General features: G+C 44.1%; 1 protein-coding gene across 1 annotated transcript in view; it reads left to right on the plus strand.

Moving 5' to 3' along the window:
- LOC119395690 (formylglycine-generating enzyme) overlaps nt 1–20315 on the plus strand; it is a 100489-nt gene that overhangs the window by 21145 nt on the left and 59029 nt on the right. Inside the window, exons 3-5 of the mRNA XM_037662693.2 lie at nt 5643–5717; nt 15928–16010; nt 18845–18967. Of these exons, the coding sequence (XP_037518621.1) occupies nt 5643–5717; nt 15928–16010; nt 18845–18967 (281 nt within the window). The remainder of the gene's footprint in view (nt 1–5642; nt 5718–15927; nt 16011–18844; nt 18968–20315) is intronic.

Here is a 20315-nt window from a genome sequence, read left to right on the forward strand (position 1 = left end):
CTCAGTCACTGCCGCGATCTTTCACACCAACTATTGCCAGCGAGCTTATAACGATGCAGCACAACCAACTTCTTCGCTTTCTTGAAGGTTTCTCATCTTCGTTTGACTGCCAAGCAACCTCACTTGGCCGCACAACGACTGTTTCGCATACTATCGATATTGGAAGCCATGCGCCCATTCGACAACGTCCCTATCGAGTATCAGCGAGCAAAAGGCATGTTATCAATGACCAGGTGAACGACATGCTCAAACGCAGTGTGATCCAACCTTCCAGCAGTCCCTTGGAATCGCCACTCGTCCTGGTTAGGAAAAAAGACAGTACCATGCGATTTTGCGTCGATTATCGACGACTTAACAAGGTTACTTGAAAGGATGTGCATCCGTTGCCACGTATTGACGATGCACTGGACTGTTTGCAAGGAGCGGAGTTTTTTTCTTCCCTGGATCTCCGCTCTGGCTACTGGCAGGTGCCCATGGCCGAGGCTGACTGTTCGAAAACCGCGTTTGTAAGACCAGACAGCTTATACGAATTCACTGTAATTATCGTTTGGTCTCTGCAACATGCTCACCACCTTTGAACGCATGATGGATAGCATCCTGCACGGCATGAAGTGGCGCACTTGTTTCTGCTATCTCGATGACATTGTCGTCGAGATAGCAGAGGCAAGTGCGTCGTAATTCAAATGGTGTGGCACCTGGTGCGACTTCACACTTCTGCCACGCAATGCTGCATCTGTTAACGGGACTCCACGCCCTATGTGATTCCTGTGTAGGGCTTTTTCTCGAAGCAGCTTTAAGCAGTGACATAGCTCTGTGGTAGAACACCTGACTGCCACAAAGAAGACCTGGGTTTGATTCCAGCTGGAGCCCCTAATTTTTAACAGCGAAGCCGTTTTAATTAAAACATTCGTGCCCGCAGAAAACCCTCTCGGAGCACCTCGCGTTGCCTAGCAACCGCTCCTCCACTTCCGTTTCATAGAAGGGCCTGTCGTGGGGCAGTCAGACGCTAGACGCAGCCATTTGAAGTCTGAAGACCGAGGAAAGTTCGCACTGCTGAGGAAGAGGCCGCTTCCAGAGAATCGCGGCGTGCTGTCAACCGAGATTGTCAGCATCGATGACGAGCGCATCTGGCGCGGTTAGCCGAAGAAATGGCCGCAAAGCAGTGGCGGTGAGCCGAAAACCCCGACTACGTACGAGACAACACTATGGAACTGGAAAAGCAACGGCGGCTGTGAGATGACATGCCCGTAGATCTACGGGAGGAGCGAAGGAGCGAACGCACGAGTGCAGCTTCACTCCTTCAAACATTGCATGACTTAGTGCAAGCTTCGCCATTTTTTTTATTCTTTGAATCCATCAGGATTTTTCACTCTCAGACAATGGCGCCGGCGCCAATACCAGGAATTATGCGAAACTGGCGCTATCACGTTCACGGTTTGTAAGTTCGCCTATATTTTTGACACAATGCTACAAAAACTGGCTGTCGTGTATACATATAAGCCACAAAGAAATAGTATACAACCAATTTCAGCAAAATCAAGCCAGTTCTTTCCCGGAAAAAACTGGGACATTTATGTCCCACTGACTCATGCGATCACATTACCGGGTACTTAGGATGGAACGGCCGAAACTAGTGGCACAGAGGAGCACTTCTCAAGTTGTGCAGAGGAACGTTGTGCGCACCTCATTTACAGCAGCAGATCAGCACCTGCACATTCGCCTTACAAGCCTTCATAGGGCTGTGGTCTGCTCCTGTAAAGCTCGCTTCACCGCATACACCAACCATTTTTTGTTGATTTTGTTGTCCCGTCTTCCGTTGTCTAAATGGTTGAGTAGTCATGTTGTCTTTGATTATCTGCCCACTTTTCAAGAGGTATATGATATCAAGAAAATTATTCCCATGCACCATTATCCACAATTAGGGTTAGCCAAGAGGGTGACAATTTCGCTAAGGACTGTGCTTCGATGCATTTATCAGTCAAGTTACTGCACAAGTCTTCAAAACCACATGATGACTGGGAATGAATGAATGAATGAATGAATGAATGAATGAATGAATGAATGAATGAATGAAGAACTTTATTTATCCCTTTTTAAAGGGAGGTGGGCAATGGGACAGTGGGTTGGGTAAGGAACTAGTACAGCTGAAGTCGCCTCCCTAGAAAAAAAAAGAAAAATTACCTGGCATCTTGAATGACCGTTTTTTTTTTATTTTATCTGAACGAGAAGAAAATTCAGAAGCTTCTGTAACAAATGGAACAAATTTCAATGTGGCACTACTGCCACCTTCTGAAACCGCGGTAAAACAATTTTTTCTCGAGCTTACATTGACTCAGGTAAGATAGCAGCCACTTAGCATTGTGCTAACTGCGACAGGTGATGTGGTTGAAAAATTTTTATGCAGAAAGGAAAGTGGAATGTATGTGTCCCGCTGATGCACAAAGGGTTAAAACGTCAAGCTTAGTCTCAACTTAACCTCGTTATAACTTATTCTGCTATTCCACGTGTGGTCATGGGCTGTACACAAAATGCACCACAACATACAAAAGCAAAGCGGACGCCTTAAGCAAATTTTCATAGGACCACCTAGATTGTAGAAGGAAAAAATATCTACGAAATATATAGTAGCATAGGATAACTTGTTCCTGGGCTCGCTGGTTAGTTAATACTTGAAGAAATTGTTGCGCAAAATTAAATGGGAAACCAGACAGTACCGGACATCACATGCGCTACACTCACAACTCCTGTATTTGGCCTACAGAAAAACAGGTGAAACGTTGGTTTAAAACAGGCTCTTTTGCTTTTTCTGTAGGTCAAATAAACCATTTTGACTGTAACGCAAGTGGTGTGCAACATGCACTGTTTTCCGTTTTGTGTTTGTTTAATTTTGCGGTGCGATAACTTCTTGATAATGTTTGCTGTTTGGCCATTATCACATGTATGTGCACTTTGGCTTATATTTCGTGTTTCTGCACAGATACCTGTGTCCTATATATTGCACTTGCTTTTGCAGTAAACATTGGTTGTTAGTGTCAGCGCCGTGTATGTGTCCTCTTCTCGTCCCCTATTTAGTGCTGTTTTTTTCTTCATTTGCTATATTTGTACCAAAATAGAACAAAAGCAGCATCATGACTAGAGTTTTCACTATTACACAATAAATATCATTTTGAATATGCAAAAACAGAAATAAAAGTGCACCCGCCACGGTGGTCTAGTGGTTATGGTGGTTGGCTGCCGACTCAAAGGTTGCGGGACTGAATCGCGGCCGCGTTTTCGATGGAGGCGGAAACGCTAGAGGCCCGTGTACTTAATTTAGGTGCACGGTAAAGAACACCAGATGGTCAGAATTTCTGGAGCCTATGCTGTGTCCGTCAAAATCATATCGTGGTTTTGGGACGTTAAACCCCAACAATTATTATTGTAAATTATTATTGGAAATAAGAGCACTCTTGCTTGGACTTTAAGCCACAGTTTAAAAAAATCGTTTATTTATTTATTTATTTATATTCCCTCAAGGTCAAAGTCATTACAGAGGAGAGTACATAAAACATTAAACAAAAAGTAACAGAATACATTAGTAAACAGAACAATAAGCAAACTTCCAACAGACTAGTGCTTGTGCAATGGTGGCTATACTGCCTCACAAAAACGATCATTGTCACCACTTGGTCGGGAAGGGAGGTGATTCCATTCAATTGCTATGCATGGTAGAAAAGCTTCGGAAAGTGATTTGATTTTACAAAATGGAATACCTACCTTAAAGCAATAATCAAAGTGATGAGACTTATAATGCAGTGATAAAATTGATGTGTCGTGAAGAACGCCACCGTATCATATTTTATGAAATAAATTGTTCAAGCAGCAAAAATTTCGATGCAAAAATGCTGGTTTTCGTTACTGTTATGCTAGCAGTGCAATTGTAGTTTGAAAAAATAAAACGAGAATTATGCTGATCAAGGTCCGAGGCAGTGGCTAATTTTGCATGCACAGTCAGAATCCCATACTGAAGCAAAATATTGAAATTTTAGTCGTATTCAGGTTTTGTAATGTATTAGTTTAACTGAAGAAGGAGTGCCGGAAATGCTGCGGCGTAAGTGTCCAAGAAGACGGCCGACATTTTTGATAACGTTTTCAGTGTGTGCGGTGCCGCTTATAGTATATGATGTATGAACACATAAATATTCACAGCAAGTGACGGGTTCCAGTGCTACGCCGTTCAAAAGGTAAATAGGCGGACTGTTATTGTTGTGGGTGATGCTAATAACCTTACAATTGCTGATATTTGGTTCTTTAAATAATATTTTGCATCAGGTGATGCAGCAACTATGTCAGATTTGTAGTACAAGTCAAGTGCGTCTGCATATAGTTTATGCAGGATAGGTAAAGTTCTTGCCGGAGTTATATTGGAACATTCCAGCCATTAAGTTAGTAGGAACATTAAGCACAGAAGCAGTTTCTCCTTGAAGCCGATGACCTAAATTGATTAGTCTATTTACCAGTAAATCTTATAATAAAAAAAATTTTTGAATTTCCCCATTGATGGCAATGGGGAACTTCAATCAGGAAGATGCCGTATGACCAAATGGCAAGATAGCTGTCAGTGGGCAACTTCAAAAATAATTTTCTTCCTTGTCATATAACTTGTGTGATAAAACTTGTCATATAAGAAGAATTATTTATTTGCTTCCTATTGAGGTATGAAGCTGACTTTTAATGGGAGCACCACGTGGTATAAGTTGCATCTCAATGTGACCAAAATGACGATTTTTTTCAAATTCATGCTTTTTTCTCGTAAGATTTACAAACTTCAGTGGTCTAGAAATATTTTTAATGCAAGGTATACCTTCCGTAGAGAAAGTATTGATTACTCATGTAGCATTCATGCATAGCACCGTACTACGAAAGAAAAAATGCAAACATGAATGATTTTGGCAAGATTTCTGGAGGTGTATACTGTATGGCAGGAAAATTGCAGTAACGTTATTGAGTTTCAAACACCATACACAAATGCCTTTGCTTAGTATTTAGTATGTAAACAAAATTTGGTATTGAAATGGGAAACGGTACTCTAAGAATGAATTTTCTGTCAAACGTCACTCAGACGACATTATGCGAAATTCGTAAGGCTCCCACATGACAAAAACAATTTTTCTATCCGGAATATTCTAGCACTTAGCTGTTTTCTATGCAGCAAATCAGGATGATTTCTTTCATACACATTTAAGATGGTTGCCAAAATGGCTGGGGCGTTTGGCGTGGAATGACCCACTGTACTATCTAGGGCCTGTAGGGGTAACTTGAATGAATGAATGAATGAATGAATGAATGAATGAATGAATGCTGTCGGGTAGAGTTGACTAATGTCAGCTTATGTTGGTTACTGTTGGTTAAGTGACGGCTGTAGTCGGCTAGTGCGTAGCCTTTTGCTTTGATTTTTGGGGATGTACAGAAATAAAATGAGTAAATCTAACTGATAAATCAATAAATGACGGCTCACGTTGGCTAATGTCACTTAGTACTAGCTCATGCTGTTTACTGTTACCGTGTGTTGAATAAGTTATGCAATTAGACTTAATGTTAATGGATTATCTCACGCTTGCCTAGCAGGTAGTTACTCTTCTTTTTTCTTCTTTTTTTTTCAGGCAGAAACCTTTGGTGACTCTTTTGTGCTTGACAGTGCTATCAGCGAGGAAACCAAGAAAGGAATCACTCAGGCTGTGAGTACACTCGTGAGCAGTTACGTGCACTGTCAGCATTTCTTTATCTTGACGAAGCTTAGCAATGCTTGAACACTTCGATGGGTTATGTTGTTACTCGTTGCGAAAGATAGAGGGAGACTACACGATGCATTCGCAAGAGAAGCGCAGTCTGTGATCAAGGGTCAAAAGTAAGAAGACGCCGACCAAAAACTTAAAAAAGACGTTTCGGCTCCCGTACGGGGGCCTTGTTCACAAATGAAGCAGCGAAAGAATGTGGATAGAATTCAACGTTGGGCCTGCTCGGGCAGTGATGGGATTAACTGCGTCAACAGATGAAACTTTTTGCAATCCGCTGCATTTAAGCAAAAGTTGCATAATTTGCGCCGAGCTTGCATCATTTAAGACGCCATTATTGCTGTCTTTTGGGGAACATGACAGCGACAGGCGCTGGAAACTGTGTTTCCTACGGCTGTAATACAATCATTGTGCCAGTTATGAGAGCAGACAGGCGAGTGCTATTGTCTACAAAAAGTCACAGTTTCACCTCAAGGGGAAGCAATGAATGCGATAGCAAGAAATTAAAAATGTCACAGGAAGAATGGCAAGCAGCTAGAAAATTGCTGCGCGCTGCTCAAGCACAAAGAAGGAAGCCCGAAAAGAACTCACAGATATACACAGGACGAGCGCGAACTGTCACAGTTGTTACTTCAGCTAGCCCCTACTTTGGCTCTTCTAGCTAGCAGCTCACTCCTTTCACAAACGCAGGGCTGCAGTGAGCAAAGTGACCTTCGTGTGGTCTATAGCTTGAACGCAAACTTTAAGGTGAGAGCACAAGACGTACAAAGGTCCCCCTCAAGAGATAATCGCGCGAGCACGGGCGACCACGGCCTGTATGTCAAAGTACAAGTCGGTGGCACACATCCCAACTTTGACGAAACTTTGGAGAGTTTTCGAATTGGGGACCCATGAAATTGGCAGTGGCGCATGAAGCCACGGCTTGCATTCCCTGCTGACGTCGATTCTGCTCACTAAAATAAAACTTCATTTGGGTCTGTTCACACATATTCCTGAGGCTAAAATTACAGCACGAAAGCAGTTCTTTGTCCTTCTTACTTCTTTTACTTCTTTTCCCTGCACTAATTTGAATATGATTTCATGTCTTCGCATATGTAATGCACTATCATCCTTGTTACATGTTTTGCTTTAGAGCTATTGTTGTGGGCGCATGTGTGGTAAGGTTGCCTGGGGCTTATATATGCACTGGCGTATGAAAGAATAAAGCAGTTTTTAGTCAGCGCTTGTGTCGTACATTTCTTTTCTACATCGGTGTCGTGCTGTTCGCGCTGTAATTTAGCCTCGGGATTTTGGTCACGGTGTAAGATATATACTGTGATTCTGGTTCAGCCCTTCTAGCCAGTGGCATAAGCCCACAAGAGGCAAAGCATTCCCACCAGCTCGTCCCGCCACAGGACACTCGTCTTTTTCTCTGGCCAACTGACCACGAGTGGCGCGGGGCTACTAACTCCAAAATGGAAAACTAGCATGGTTCGCCAGCGATATGATGCAAATGCAGCGCGGGCAATGATGCAGCATGGCCCCCGTCTCGCGTAATTTTAATTTCACCACATGTGGCGTCCCGTGCTTTTCACCCAACGCTGTGTGTGTTTGTATTCTGCTGTTAATATCCTGAAGAGCGAATGGCGCATGGTGTAATATCCAGCCATTCGTGAGCGCCATATACATAAGCCAATCATCATGATTAGGTCAAAAGGTAATTCGTCCTCATTGTCTATTGCTAAGTACCTAATTCCATAGGGGTCTAAAGGAAATTCTTTTTTTTATTGTCCTCTGCAACACGTCCCAAAAGTACACCCCCTCCCAACAGTGCAGAAAGACGTGGTCAATTGTTTCAAGTTGGTTACAGATTAGGCATTCGGAGCCCCATGGCATATAGAAACCTCACTTCTCTAAAAAGGTTCGCCCTGGTAGTGTTCCTGTGTGTAATTTAAAAAAGAAAGATTTTGCATTTGGCACTGCTCCCATTTTTTAACTCGCTTAAGTGTATTCTGACCTTTGCCTGCAGTATATAGCGCTGTGTACATTAGGATGGGCAACACAATATCACATCATCATCATCATCAGCCTGCCTACGCCCACTGCAGGGCAAAGGCCTCTCCCATGGTCCGCCAATCAACCCGGTCCTGTGCTTTCTGCTGCCACGTTATACCTACAAACTTCTTAACCTCATCTACCCACCTAATTTCCTGTCTCCCCCTCACGCGTTCAGCCATCTCTTGGAATCCAGTCAGTTACCCTTATTGACCACCGGTTATCCTGGCTACGTGCCCGGCCCGTATCCATTACTTCTTCTTGATTTCAACTATGATATCCTTAACCCCTGTTTGTTTCCTGACCCACTCTGCTCTCTTCCTGTCCCTTAAGGTTACACCTATCATTTTCCTTTCCATCGCTCGCTGCGTCGTCCTCAATTTAAGTTGAACCCTCTTTTGTAAGTCTCCAGGTTTCTGCCCCGTAGGTAAGTACCGGTAAGATGCAGTTGTTATATACCTTCCTCTTGTGGGATAGTGGTAGACTACCATTCATGATTTCATAATGCTTGCCGAATGAGCCCCATCCCATCCTTATTCTTCTAGTTATTTCACTCTCATGGTTCGTCTCTGCGGTTACTACCTGTCCTAAGTAGACGTACTCCTTTACAACTTCCAGTGTCTCGCCACCTATTTCAAAGCGCTGTCCTCTGCCAAGATTGTTCCACATTACTTTAGTTTTATGCATATTACTTTTCAGACCTACTCTTCTACTTTCCGTATTCAGTTCAGTAATCATGAGCTGTAATTCGTCTCCCGCGTTACTCATCAATGCAATGTCATCAGTGAATAGCAGGTTACTGAGATGCTCTCCATGAACTCTTGTCCCTAATTCTTCCCAATCTAGGGCCCTGAAAACCTCCTGTAAACACGCGGTGAATAGCATTGAAGAGATCGTGTCTCCCTGCCGTACGCCCTTCTTTATTGGGATTCTGTTGCTTTCTTTATGGGAGGACTATAGTGGCTGTGGATGCGCTGTAGATGTCTTCCATTATGTTTATATAGGCTTCGTCGATGCCCTGATTCCGCAGTGCTTGCATGACTGCTGATGTCTCCACCGAATCAAATGCCTTCTCGTAATCTATGAAGGCTATGTATAGGGGTTGGTTGTATTCCGCGCATTTCTCTATGGTCTATTGTTGAAAAGCCTGTACGAAATCCTGCCTGGTCCTTTGGTTGATTGAACTCTAATGTCGTATTAATTCTGTTAGCAATTACTTTTGTAAATAGCTTGTAGACAATATCACATACATCCCTATAAAGCTTCTTCTTTCCAACAGAAAACAGGTAGTCGGTAGAAAAGCGGACGCTCAAAAAACACACACTTGCCACAACTTCCTTCATATAGCCTTGCACTGCACCTGTCATCACTTGAGTGCTGACAACAAACTCAGGGCAACAATCGAACAAGTCTTAGTTTGACGCACTGTTAACATGAAGGGGTCGCATGCCTCACGAAAAAACCTATTTACCAACTGTTTGATGAACAGATGTGCCAACCCAAGGCCTCCACTCTTTACCCGTCTAAACAAATTCGTTACGACTGCAGCTTTCCCAGTCCACACAAATGTCGCAAACACCCTATGCAATTTCTGCACATTGACCCTTGAACAGTACATCACTTGCATTATGTATCATAGCTTAGACACACACACAAAAAAAAAACGCCAGGCCTGCGCGGAAAGCGCAGCACAGTCACAGCGAAAGCTGGAAGAGCGGCCTTTCTAGAGCCCGTTGTAAACTCTCTTGTGGCTACTAATTCAAGTGCACTAGCAACGTACCCACTACGCCACAAATCATAATTTTTGTGAAGTTGGGAAGCACCCACCACGACATTAGTCGTCATTCTGCGGAGAAGCTGGGTACCATCTGTAAGGCATTATGTGCAGTTTCTTGATGCGATGGCTGACGACGATGAAGAATTATGACTGAGCCTTTTGTAATGGGTTGGAAGCTTTAAATGGCCCACTAGTTACGTAATTCGCATTGTGTGACGGCCAGTCGTTATTTCAGTATGCCACCACGCTTTATAACATACGTTAACGTGGGAAAGAGAGAGAGAGGGGGAATTAACTTCATTGAGACCCTGAGCAAGTGGATCATGTGAGCCTTATGGGCTTCCTTGGCAACCAATAGAAGTGCACTTGCGAGGAACCCACTACGCTATAAAGCATCATAATTTTTGTGAAGTAGGGAAGCAGCCACTATGCTATTTTTCTTTATTCTGCGGAGAACTGTGGCACCCACTAAACACCTGTAGAGCATTATGTGCACTTTGTTGATGCTGTGGCTGATTACGATGAAGAATTATGGCACAGGCCTTTGTAATGGGTTGGAAGCATTCAACAACCCACTCGCGCAATTCGCATTGTTTGTCGCCTGGTTACAGAATTCGCGTTGTGTGACGCCTGGTTGTTATTTTACTCTTCTACGACACTACATTACATCTGTTAATGTGGTGCCTTCCCGATATGAAACCTCTATAGGGTCTTTTTGCAAAGCAGTTTTAAGCACCGGCATGGCTCTTAGGTAGAATACTGGGCTCCCACGCAGAGGGCCCAGGTTCGAACCTCGTTCCATCGAGGATATTTTTTCTTATTTAGTTCTTTTTTTCTTATTTCGCGCGATAGTGGTTACAGACACCGGTGGCGGCGCCGGCGGACAACTGCGGTGCCAAAAACGGCCCTTGTTGTGATCTCATAACAGCTTTCGCTGTAAAACCAGTTGCATACGGTAGCCCTAGCAAACATGGACAGATAATTTGCCCTTCGCCTATTCGCTTTGCTTATTTCTTCTCTTTGCTGCTTCCAATAGTCATCAGTGCATTTGTGTAACTCCAGCGAAACTCCAAGATACTTTACTGGCGTTTTGGTCCACTTAATGTTAGCAAAAAAATCAAGGGTAGAGGGCCACGCAAAATGACAAAAGCCCAGGCACTTTCCCCAGTTTATGTGGCGTCCTGTAATTTCAGCGAAACATTGGGAAACTCTTAGCGATTCTTCAGTGCCTTCATAAGAAGTACTAATATCGCAGAATCGTCAGCATACGTGAGTAGTTTGACATCTGAGGATTGTAATCCACCTTTTTCACGGCGCCCACGTGCATGCGCTCTCCCCTAGCGGAAAGGTCGTGAAACGTCTCATCATCTCGGAGGCTTTGCTTCTGGCAATACCGGTTGTCCCGGCCCCTACCAAACCCCTACCAAGACGGCAGAGGGCAGCACAGGAAAATGAAAGAGACAGATTGAATCCCACTAACAACATTGTTCTGTAGTATTGACAGACATAATGTGACCGGAAAGAAGACCTGCAAATCAAGGTAGAAAAAACAAAAGAACGTGTTCCTTCATGAATGGCTAGGGTAGAACGCCTGCTTACTATGAAAGAATTTTAAATCACAATGTTGTTCATCCAGTGGTTGACGGTAGACGTGTGCTTACATATTTGTGGTGTCTTGTAAGATAATTCTGTTGTCCTCGTTTGTGTTACGTACAACCGGAAATAAAGACAAAAAATGTGCATGGCGTAATTGTCTAAGGCAGCACGCTGAGGAGCGAGGGGTCGCAGGTTCGAATCCCTGGTCGCGTGCTTCGAAATTTTTTCTTCTGAATTATTTTTATTTGTGGCTTTTATGTATATATACAAACATATACATATACGAGACGTGACGGCGACGGCAAATCCGCCGAGAGAGTCCATATAATTTCTATCGCAATCATAACGCGTAAGGCCTACATACCTCACAGAGGAGATTGTTACATGAGCCTGACGGTGAGGCTCAGTTGTCATAGCTAAGTATCAGCTTACCGTATGCACAAGTCCAATAACCAATCGCGCAAACTTGAAATGCATACCGTCGTGTCCGGCTACATCTGCTACCCTGAAGCCAGCACCGAGAGACATACCTTGTCGCGAAGTGCACTGCTGTCACATCGGATGAACAAGAACTATTGTGGGACCTCTACGCAAAACGACTGGCGGCCCGCTAAATCTCACAAGCTCGAAGAAATTATTCAGGCAGTGACACCAATGTGTCCGACTAGTAAATAAAGAACGTCACAGATACAATGCCTGTCATCATAGCAGTCGTTGCATTCGCCGCCAAAGTAGAATGCTGCTTTTTACTTTGTAAATAAATTTATATTCTATGTGAAGTACACGAAAAATTATATATCACCTGTTTAATGCGTGCAAGGGCAAACGATGGCTGCTATGTTGGGTCACCAAAATGTGCGCGAGATTGTAGTGGCGACAGTCTAGTCGAGTACCGTTATGCTGAGATGTTCAGCGGGCAATTAAGAGCCTTTCACTTTTCTTATAAACAGCTTACACGGCGCCTATAAAAATGAAACTGCATAAACATCACTAATGGGGCACAATGCTCGCCGCAGAGTAAAACAAGGAATGAAAATGTTTTGCTCGAGAAGCGAAGCGTTAGTAGCGATAGTAGCGTATTTGATAAGTACGCAAAGTTAGGCTGGTATTTTGCGTAGACATCTTGGACATTGCACCTTCAGCAATATCTCGAGCGTCACGGTAGTAGATTACCTAAATTAAATAGATTGAATAAAAACAATATGCCAGCATATCAGCTGAGCTTCAAGGAGCGACGACAAGAGGATACCACCTTGTAACAATATAAGCAATTGTGGAACGTCCTCCTAATTGCGCTACATAGTTGCCCTACATAAAACAATGCTATGAAAGGCAGTTGATGCCCTGACGATGACAAGTAATTGTGACGAAACCTTGGCTTCAGTGGCATTTCATGTTAACAGATTTTCATTTCTGGAACAGCGTAGCCTGCATGTACAAAGGACACGCTACGTAAGGCTACATGTTCAAGTTATGTTTGATTGCAGCTGTACTGAGTCATCAAAAAAGAATGAGTGAACTGCTTTTCTTTTAGCTTGGACATGTTGCATGTTAATGTGGGAAGTTCGTGAGTAGCGCACTTTGTTCGTTAGCAATTTTACTTAAAAAAATGATGAAGCTTGATGACAGTGAAGCTGATCAATCCATGCAGGAGGCTTTATCGGCTAGGCTATCATTGGCTGTAATGCTAGGTTTCAAACTTGGTTTATGGAAGGCTATTTTTCAGCTTTTTGTGGCTCTTGGATTGTTATCTGTTACAAAGTCTTGCGTGGCCAAGTGCACGCTTCATTTTTTAAAACTGAGCGATTATACTTAGTCATTTCGGTAGCTTCGACGCGGCTTTTCCGCAGCTGTTGTTGGCGCTTGCGCGGCTTCTCATGACGTCACATCAGCTGTCGGGGTAGCTAGGCGCGGCGGGTTCCGTTGCCGAGCGCGGCTTCGCTGTACCTTGGTGGCGGCTTTTCCGTTGCTACTGCTTTGGCGTATGCACGGCTTGGCATGACGTCACCTGGCGCGGTAGCAAGGCTAGGTGAGGCCAGTTGTTGCACAGCTGTGGTGTCGGTGGTTGCTGGGCAACGGCGCGGCGAGGTTTCTTGCGGGGAACAGCCGTTTTTATACCGTGCTTAACAGCTTCGCTGTTGAAAATAAAAGATTTCTTTGGGAGTTGCACATGTGGTGCGTAAGCGTAGAGCTTTATTGTAGGCTGTACCCTTCCCTACAATGTTGCTTTCGGAGGCAGCATCGGCATGGCGTCTTTCATTTTCTGGCGCTCGTCAGCGTTTCGAGTGGACCCACACATTTCACGAAAGCCAAAACCCGCATCTAGCATCAAATTTTGACTAAGTTGGGATCTTCGTGATGTGTACAATCCCCCATGTCATCCTTAAACCTTGTCCAGCTGAGTGCTTTTTTTTTCATTATCACAAAGTACAACGTAGCTTTCATAAAAGAGTGATCTCCTTTTACATTTGTTTTGCACCACTGGTACAACGCATTCATATTGTTCAGATATATTCACATATTGCAAACGTGAGTGTGTAGCGCAGTATTTAAAGGGGCCCTGAAACACTTTTTTCAGCATGGTCAGAAAACGCTGCCGATCGGTAGTAGAGGTTCCTGAGAACACGCGAGCCAAACAGTATAGCGCAGCAGGCGGCCTGGAATTTACAATTAATTTTCAAAGTCAGCTAGAAATCGTTCCCTCTTCTTTCTCCAAATGATGCCACGTACCCAAATGACCACACCATATATCCAAATTCACGGCCATTGGCTGATTCGAGCATCGAGAGGTGTATCGTTACCGAGGCCGCCACGTGCCCACGACCACACTGAAAGTAAGCTGCGCGTTCGAAGAAAAAAAAAGAAGAGAGAAAATGCTCAAGGTAATGACGTAATTTATTTTCCCCCGTGCCATCCCTCCCTGCTTAGCTTCCAGTTCGCCCGTCGTGACGAGAGACGAGAGAAAGCAGTTACAGTGCGCGACAAAGCTCTGTAACACTGCTCGTAGTTGAATGAGCCTAAAAATGTTTGCGGCGGTCGATTCGTGAGCCAATAAACTCCTTCAATGAAGCCATTTGACGGTTACTTAGAAAAGTGTTGCAGGGCCCCTCCCACCTGCGGAGCGTGGGGGCCTGGGTTCAAATGCAGTCCCGCCAAGGAAATTTGCTGGATTCGTTTACTTCTCTATGGCCATTATTGTCTCTTACGTGACAGAGTGGCAGACAGACAAACGGCTTTCTCGTTGAGTCGGCATAGAGATGCTTATGTAGGTACATACATGTTCCACACAAACCGCCTTCACTTTGTCTTCATTATGACCGCCTCTGACTTCTTCAAAATGTCGACGCGCAACATGTATGCAGTAATAGCTGTGTTCCAGACGCTACGAGAATACTCCAGATAAGTATTGTGTTCTTGCAGTTTATGGCGACAGCCTGATTTGACTGAAGATGGTGTCACACTGCTGCAATGAAAATTCTCTCGTCATATACAGGGCGATAAAAATTAAGCCTCTTGGTTTTCTTAAAATTTGGCACTGGGAGGTACGTGAAGACCACTTTTGCAAATGAGTTATGTATTGAGACACAAAATGAGATGATAATTATCGCTCTCAGCCGGCCATTTAACTAAGATGGAATAATGAACTTTTTATTGGCTGCACTTAGCGGGCGTTTTGTAGTCAAAAGTTAGAGGCAGTTGCGTTTCTACAGTTACACTTGGAGGAATTCGTCTAGTGCGTGCTCCGAGATGTCCGCCTGCAAAGTTTAATTGCGGTTTGCATGATTACGCATGCGAGGTAGTGAGGATCGGCACACTCTTCCTCCCTGAAGTGACGAGCAGTCATTCCTTGATATTGCCAACGGATAGTAAAATGAGAACTATCATCATCTCTGCCTATGTCTTCGACCAGTTGTCACATTAAACGCCCAGGCAACTACCACTTCCCATAAGGGAAGAGCTTCGCACCAGTCCTCACTGTCTTGCATGCGCAGTCCGAGTGAGTCCGGTTGAGGAAAATTTCAGTGAGTCTGAGTCCGAGTGAGCCCTAAGCCAAAATATATTTCTTGAGCGAGTCTTAGTGAGCTCCGCACTTTTTTGCCGACCTATGGTTCTATCTACACAACTTCAGCATTACTATCAGCCTTATGTTGGCTCACGTTTATACTCCCATCGACTCACATACTTCAAAGCACTAGTGTTCATACGCCAGCTCAATATTTATTGATCAGAGGCATGAGTTACGGAGAGGCAGGGGGAGGGGGGGGGCAGGTGCCATTCCCCGCAAGCTCTTTCTTTCACAGGTAGTTCTTGATAAAGATATCTTGTGTGAGTAATCTCTTTCAATAAAAGTGTCCTTTCTGGACTGCAACCACTGATAACTTATATTTGAAGGTACGAGATTAAAAGGCGCTAAGTAGAGCACCATTCATGCGATATAGTGGCGTTGACACCATGGTTGAAAAAAGCTGATTATGTGCTAACGGACTCATGAGTCAAGTCACTCAGACTCACATAGAGCCGTGAGTCTGAGTCTGAGTGAGTCCAAGTGAGTAATATTTTGGCAAGTCTGAGTCCGAGTGAGTCCGGCTGAGAAAAATTTTAGTCAGTCCGAGTGAGTCCAGTTGAGGAAAATTTAGCTGAATCCAAGTCCGAGTGAACGTTAAGGGCAAAATACATTTCATGAGTGGGTCTGAGTGAGTTCCATGTTTTTTTTGCCGACCTATGCTAGAGACTGACTTGTTTTAGGTGGCCGCGGCCCCATGGTGGCTGCCCGTCAAAGGAGCTGACTGGCGACACCCAGAAGGACCAGACAGCAACATCAGTGACCGGTGCGTACAACATAGACGTCTTGCAAATATGCCATTGTGAATGTCGTCATTTTAGGGGAAATGACGATTATAAATCTGCATGCACTTTGAAAAATTACTTTTATAGTATATGGTAGAAAAATTATGCTGCAGCGTTTTATTTTAATGTTTTAATTAAAATCGACCCAATTATCCATGCAGAAGGATGGGAAACGGTCGTCTAATTGGGGCCTCGCGACAAGGGGTTTCACTTTCTCATTCAAGCTCAACGTAATCTGTGTCACAACCACAACTTTCACTGATGCTTTCCTGGTGCAAGAGAAAGCAATCCCTGAGGGAGCCGGGACCTACAATTTTCTGCTGCTCACTTTTGTGGGGATGGCCTACTTGTGTAGCAGTCAACAAAGGCCACAAACAAAAGCTTCATGAAGAACAAACAAACCACAAATAAATCCTTAGTGAAAATTTTGCCGAAACAACACAATGTAATGCCTGACGGAAGGGGCGAGAGCTTTCGTCGACAACGTGGAGGTGGCTGGAATTTTTGTCTATAGAAGCTTATCGTTGTCATTATGTCTAACGGGGACAACTGCGGTGTGTTCTCTGTGCTACCGTGCTTGTTCGGCACACTTGCCCGTGTACGGTCAGGTCAATTTCATGCAGACTTTAAAATGTTTTCTTTGGTGCGTAGAAATGACTGGACAACACATGCACACGACGCTAACTTCCAACAGTGCTTTGTTATAGAAAACCAGGGGTCACTTATGCACTCAGCCTCATGAGTGAAAGGCATGTGAACTAGTGAAACAATCAAAGCGAGAAAACAAATTACACAGTGATAGAGGTTACTAACTCGCCCAACAAGTACTCTTCTACACAGTAATAGCTCGTGATATGCGCAAAAACGTGACCTGTTTTGCTAGTAATCACATAGAGCCAGCCAACGACGGCTTAAGCCCCCGCAAAGCATGAGCGTGCGCCGCCGTAAAGCCAGCTTGCGCACCGAAATATGCGTGCAGTCATACCTGTCTATATGGCACTCAGGTAAATCGAATTATCCTTTATATATCGAATTATATTCGAATATGACAATGCTTTAATGTCAAAAATGCATAGGAAAGTTGACGGCTACATCGGACAAAAATAGCCAGAACACTTGATGTATCAAACATTGGGCAGTGCGAAACGCCCTAAAAAGTGCAGCCAGCTCCATTCCATTGAAGCCGTCGAAACAGCAAAGCTCGTGCCACCCTTCGTCAGGCTATTGCCCTTATGTTTCTTTTTTGCAAGTCTAAGTCTTTATATATTTTGCAAGTCTTCCTTAAGTATTTATGTGTTGTATCATTGCTCTTTATTTCACCCTACGTTAAGCTATGGGGCGACAATATGTTCATTAACGGCCGCACTGGAACGCTTCGGTAGCGTTCCAGTGCGGCCGTGGCCCACTCCACTCGCCCACTTGCTCAAAACTTGTATTATACTACCACGTATGCGCTGGAACGTATGCGCTGCCCGCCTTGCCAAGGAAGTTTGGCGAGTCGTCGTTGCACGTAACCCCTCTCCCCATCCGAGTGAGTGTAGAACAATGTTCCTTGCCTTCTCCCCCTCCGAGTGAGCCTCTCTCGTGCGCCTCTTGGCGGGGCACAGCCCTTTGCCCTTACTACTGAGCCTCACTCTCACCACACTGCAAGGCCACGTGACTGGCGTGCCTCTGTAAGGACCTTATGCCTCTGTCCCTACCAACGCCACTCTCTACTTGCCTCGATCTCGCCACAGTGCCGAGCTCTGCTGAGCGTTACGGCGGCTCACGGCGAAGGGTTGACTTCCCCTGTCACACGGTGCAAATAATATCATTCGCAGTAAATGACATTCACTTTGAATGTCATCACGGTCTTGTGTTCCTGCTCTACACGGGTATACAAAATGGCATGTGCAAGTGATGTCGAACTAAAAGTTTACTGACACAAAAATTTTCAGGTGCTTTTTTTTTTGCGTCAAGTGAAAGGCCAATTTCGGAAAGCCTAGAAAATGTACTGCTAAGCCTGAGTACACCATGAAAAAGTAATACAGTATGTTTTTAAAAGCTAGTTTTGGTTCCTACTGTACCCTGACGTCACAACACGATATTAGTTTCTCGTCACGTTTTCACGAAAGATATCGTCACGTAAACACCATCGTAAGTAGCGCAACTAGACAGGACAACGGAGAGGAACAGACGAACACAGGCGCAATGTTCGTCTGTTCCTTTCTGTTATCCTGTCTAGTTGCGCTACTTACGATAGTATTTATGTCGAAACACCAACTCGCCCAGCATTCAACTGTTTTAAAATATCGCGAAGTTTCCACGGCTGCTGCGCTCAGTGGCTCCGTTAGTGGCGAGCAAGTGGCCATTTTAATGTTTTGGTACCTGACGTCTTCACTACTAGCCAAACTGTTGCGTGAAGTCACCAAAATTGACACTGTAGCCTGACGTAGCGATAGTGTCGACGTAAGTAGGTGTGCCATGCGAAAATCGACTTTAATGTTAGTATATAATATCTTACCAGCATTTACTGAGCTTCAGACTTGCCCAGAGCTGTATCTGTATGCAGGATATTTGTATGGCAGAGTGAACTCACCTTCGAAAATTGCTGTCAGTGCCCCTTTCAATGAAGACAGAACGCGATTCACTTTCTTTTTAATGAGAAGCAATGCGCAGCAGTGTGCAGTTTTTCTAAGCAACCGTTGGGCAATTCCGGGAGTTCGAATTCGAAATAGTTTCGTACAACTTTTCGAGGATCAGCCGCGCAGCTTTAATTAACATGTATCAGCATGAACGAGCCAAAAGTGTGGAATGGCATCTCCTCTTCCTACAGGATGGATCATCCCGTGGTGCACGTATCGTGGAATGATGCTACAGCTTTCTGCAAGTGGTCGGGAAAGCGTCTCCTCACGGAAGCCGAGTGGGAATATGCTTGCAGGGCAGGCCTCAAAAACAGGCAAGTCCTTTATGTATTTACTGCTACAGAAACCGAGACACCCCGTGTGGTTATTTGACCATCTATGGAAAAGGCAATCTAACGGACAGAAAATCAAAACTAACATGGGCAACTACTTTTTTATAGGGCACCGTCGCAAAATACCAACCAAGCATCCCTAATCAAATATCATAGGTCTCCCATTATCCAGGGATTTCATATTCTGAATAACTACCGAGCAAGCACCAGCGCCATGTTCTGAAAGCAAAAAAATGCTTCTGCGAAACCCAATAAAAAAATTCTGGCACATCCCGCGCACTTTGGGAATCAGTGTTTTGTGAAGCAGTCAGGAAGGAATTCGCACGTGACATACTTAACATTCTTCCACTTTGAGCAAAGTGCTATCACACAGATAGATGGCTACGTGTAAATCGTCATGGCTTATTCGCGCTGCCAGGGACTACCATACGAAAGGACAAAGGAAAAAGACACACACGGGGTGATGCACGTACTAACAACTGGTTTATTTCTGTGCCAGGCAGAACCTTACGTACGACGCAAAAAAAGAAGAAAGAAAGGAAAAACGAAAAGAACAGCAAAAACCAAAATGCACATGTACATCAGTTAACCACGTCACATACACGATAAATATTTGCGAGATCATCATGTCTAAGTTATCATGACTGCCTTAAAAAGCTCAATTTTTTTTCGAGAAATGATGATCGATAGTGAGCTAACGCAACCTTCTCTGGTATCAATGAGAAAAGTTGTTAGTACGCGCATCACCACGTGTGTGTCTTTTTCCTTTGTCCTTTCGTATAGTAGTCCCTGGAAGCGCGAATAAGCCATGAAGTTCTACCAACATGAAGTTCTCCATAGCAGCTTTACTTTCATGTAAATCTTGTAGTTGTGTGTGTGAGGGGGCTTACTAGGAACGATGACCACAGTTCATAGTCCAACACAGCAGCATCGGTACTCATGTTTGAACGCAGGCGTCAGTTTCATGAAACAAAGAAGCAAGCTTCCATGTTATCGCATACAGTATAACCTCAATATAACAGACCTTCATAGTGAAGAGGATTTTGGTCTGTTGTAAAGGGAGTATGTAAAATCCAAGTACTGTTACAACAGACTTTCATGTAAACACTGAATGGGTCTGTTATAACCGGAGAGAATTACGAGTCACAAACATGGTCTTATTTTTAACGGGGGACCAAATAAAAATGCGATTTTTGGAAAATCGCATTTTCATTTTCTGTAGCCCATTTCTATCTGATTCCAAAATATCTTCAATGAAAACTACGTACAAGTGCTATAAAAAATTTGTTTTGCGTCTGCCGACTTGGGGAAAATTGCGGAAATATAAAAA

The sequence above is a fragment of the Rhipicephalus sanguineus genome, chromosome 6, assembly GCF_013339695.2.
Source record: "Rhipicephalus sanguineus isolate Rsan-2018 chromosome 6, BIME_Rsan_1.4, whole genome shotgun sequence".
NCBI classification, from domain to species: Eukaryota; Metazoa; Arthropoda; class Arachnida; order Ixodida; family Ixodidae; genus Rhipicephalus; species Rhipicephalus sanguineus.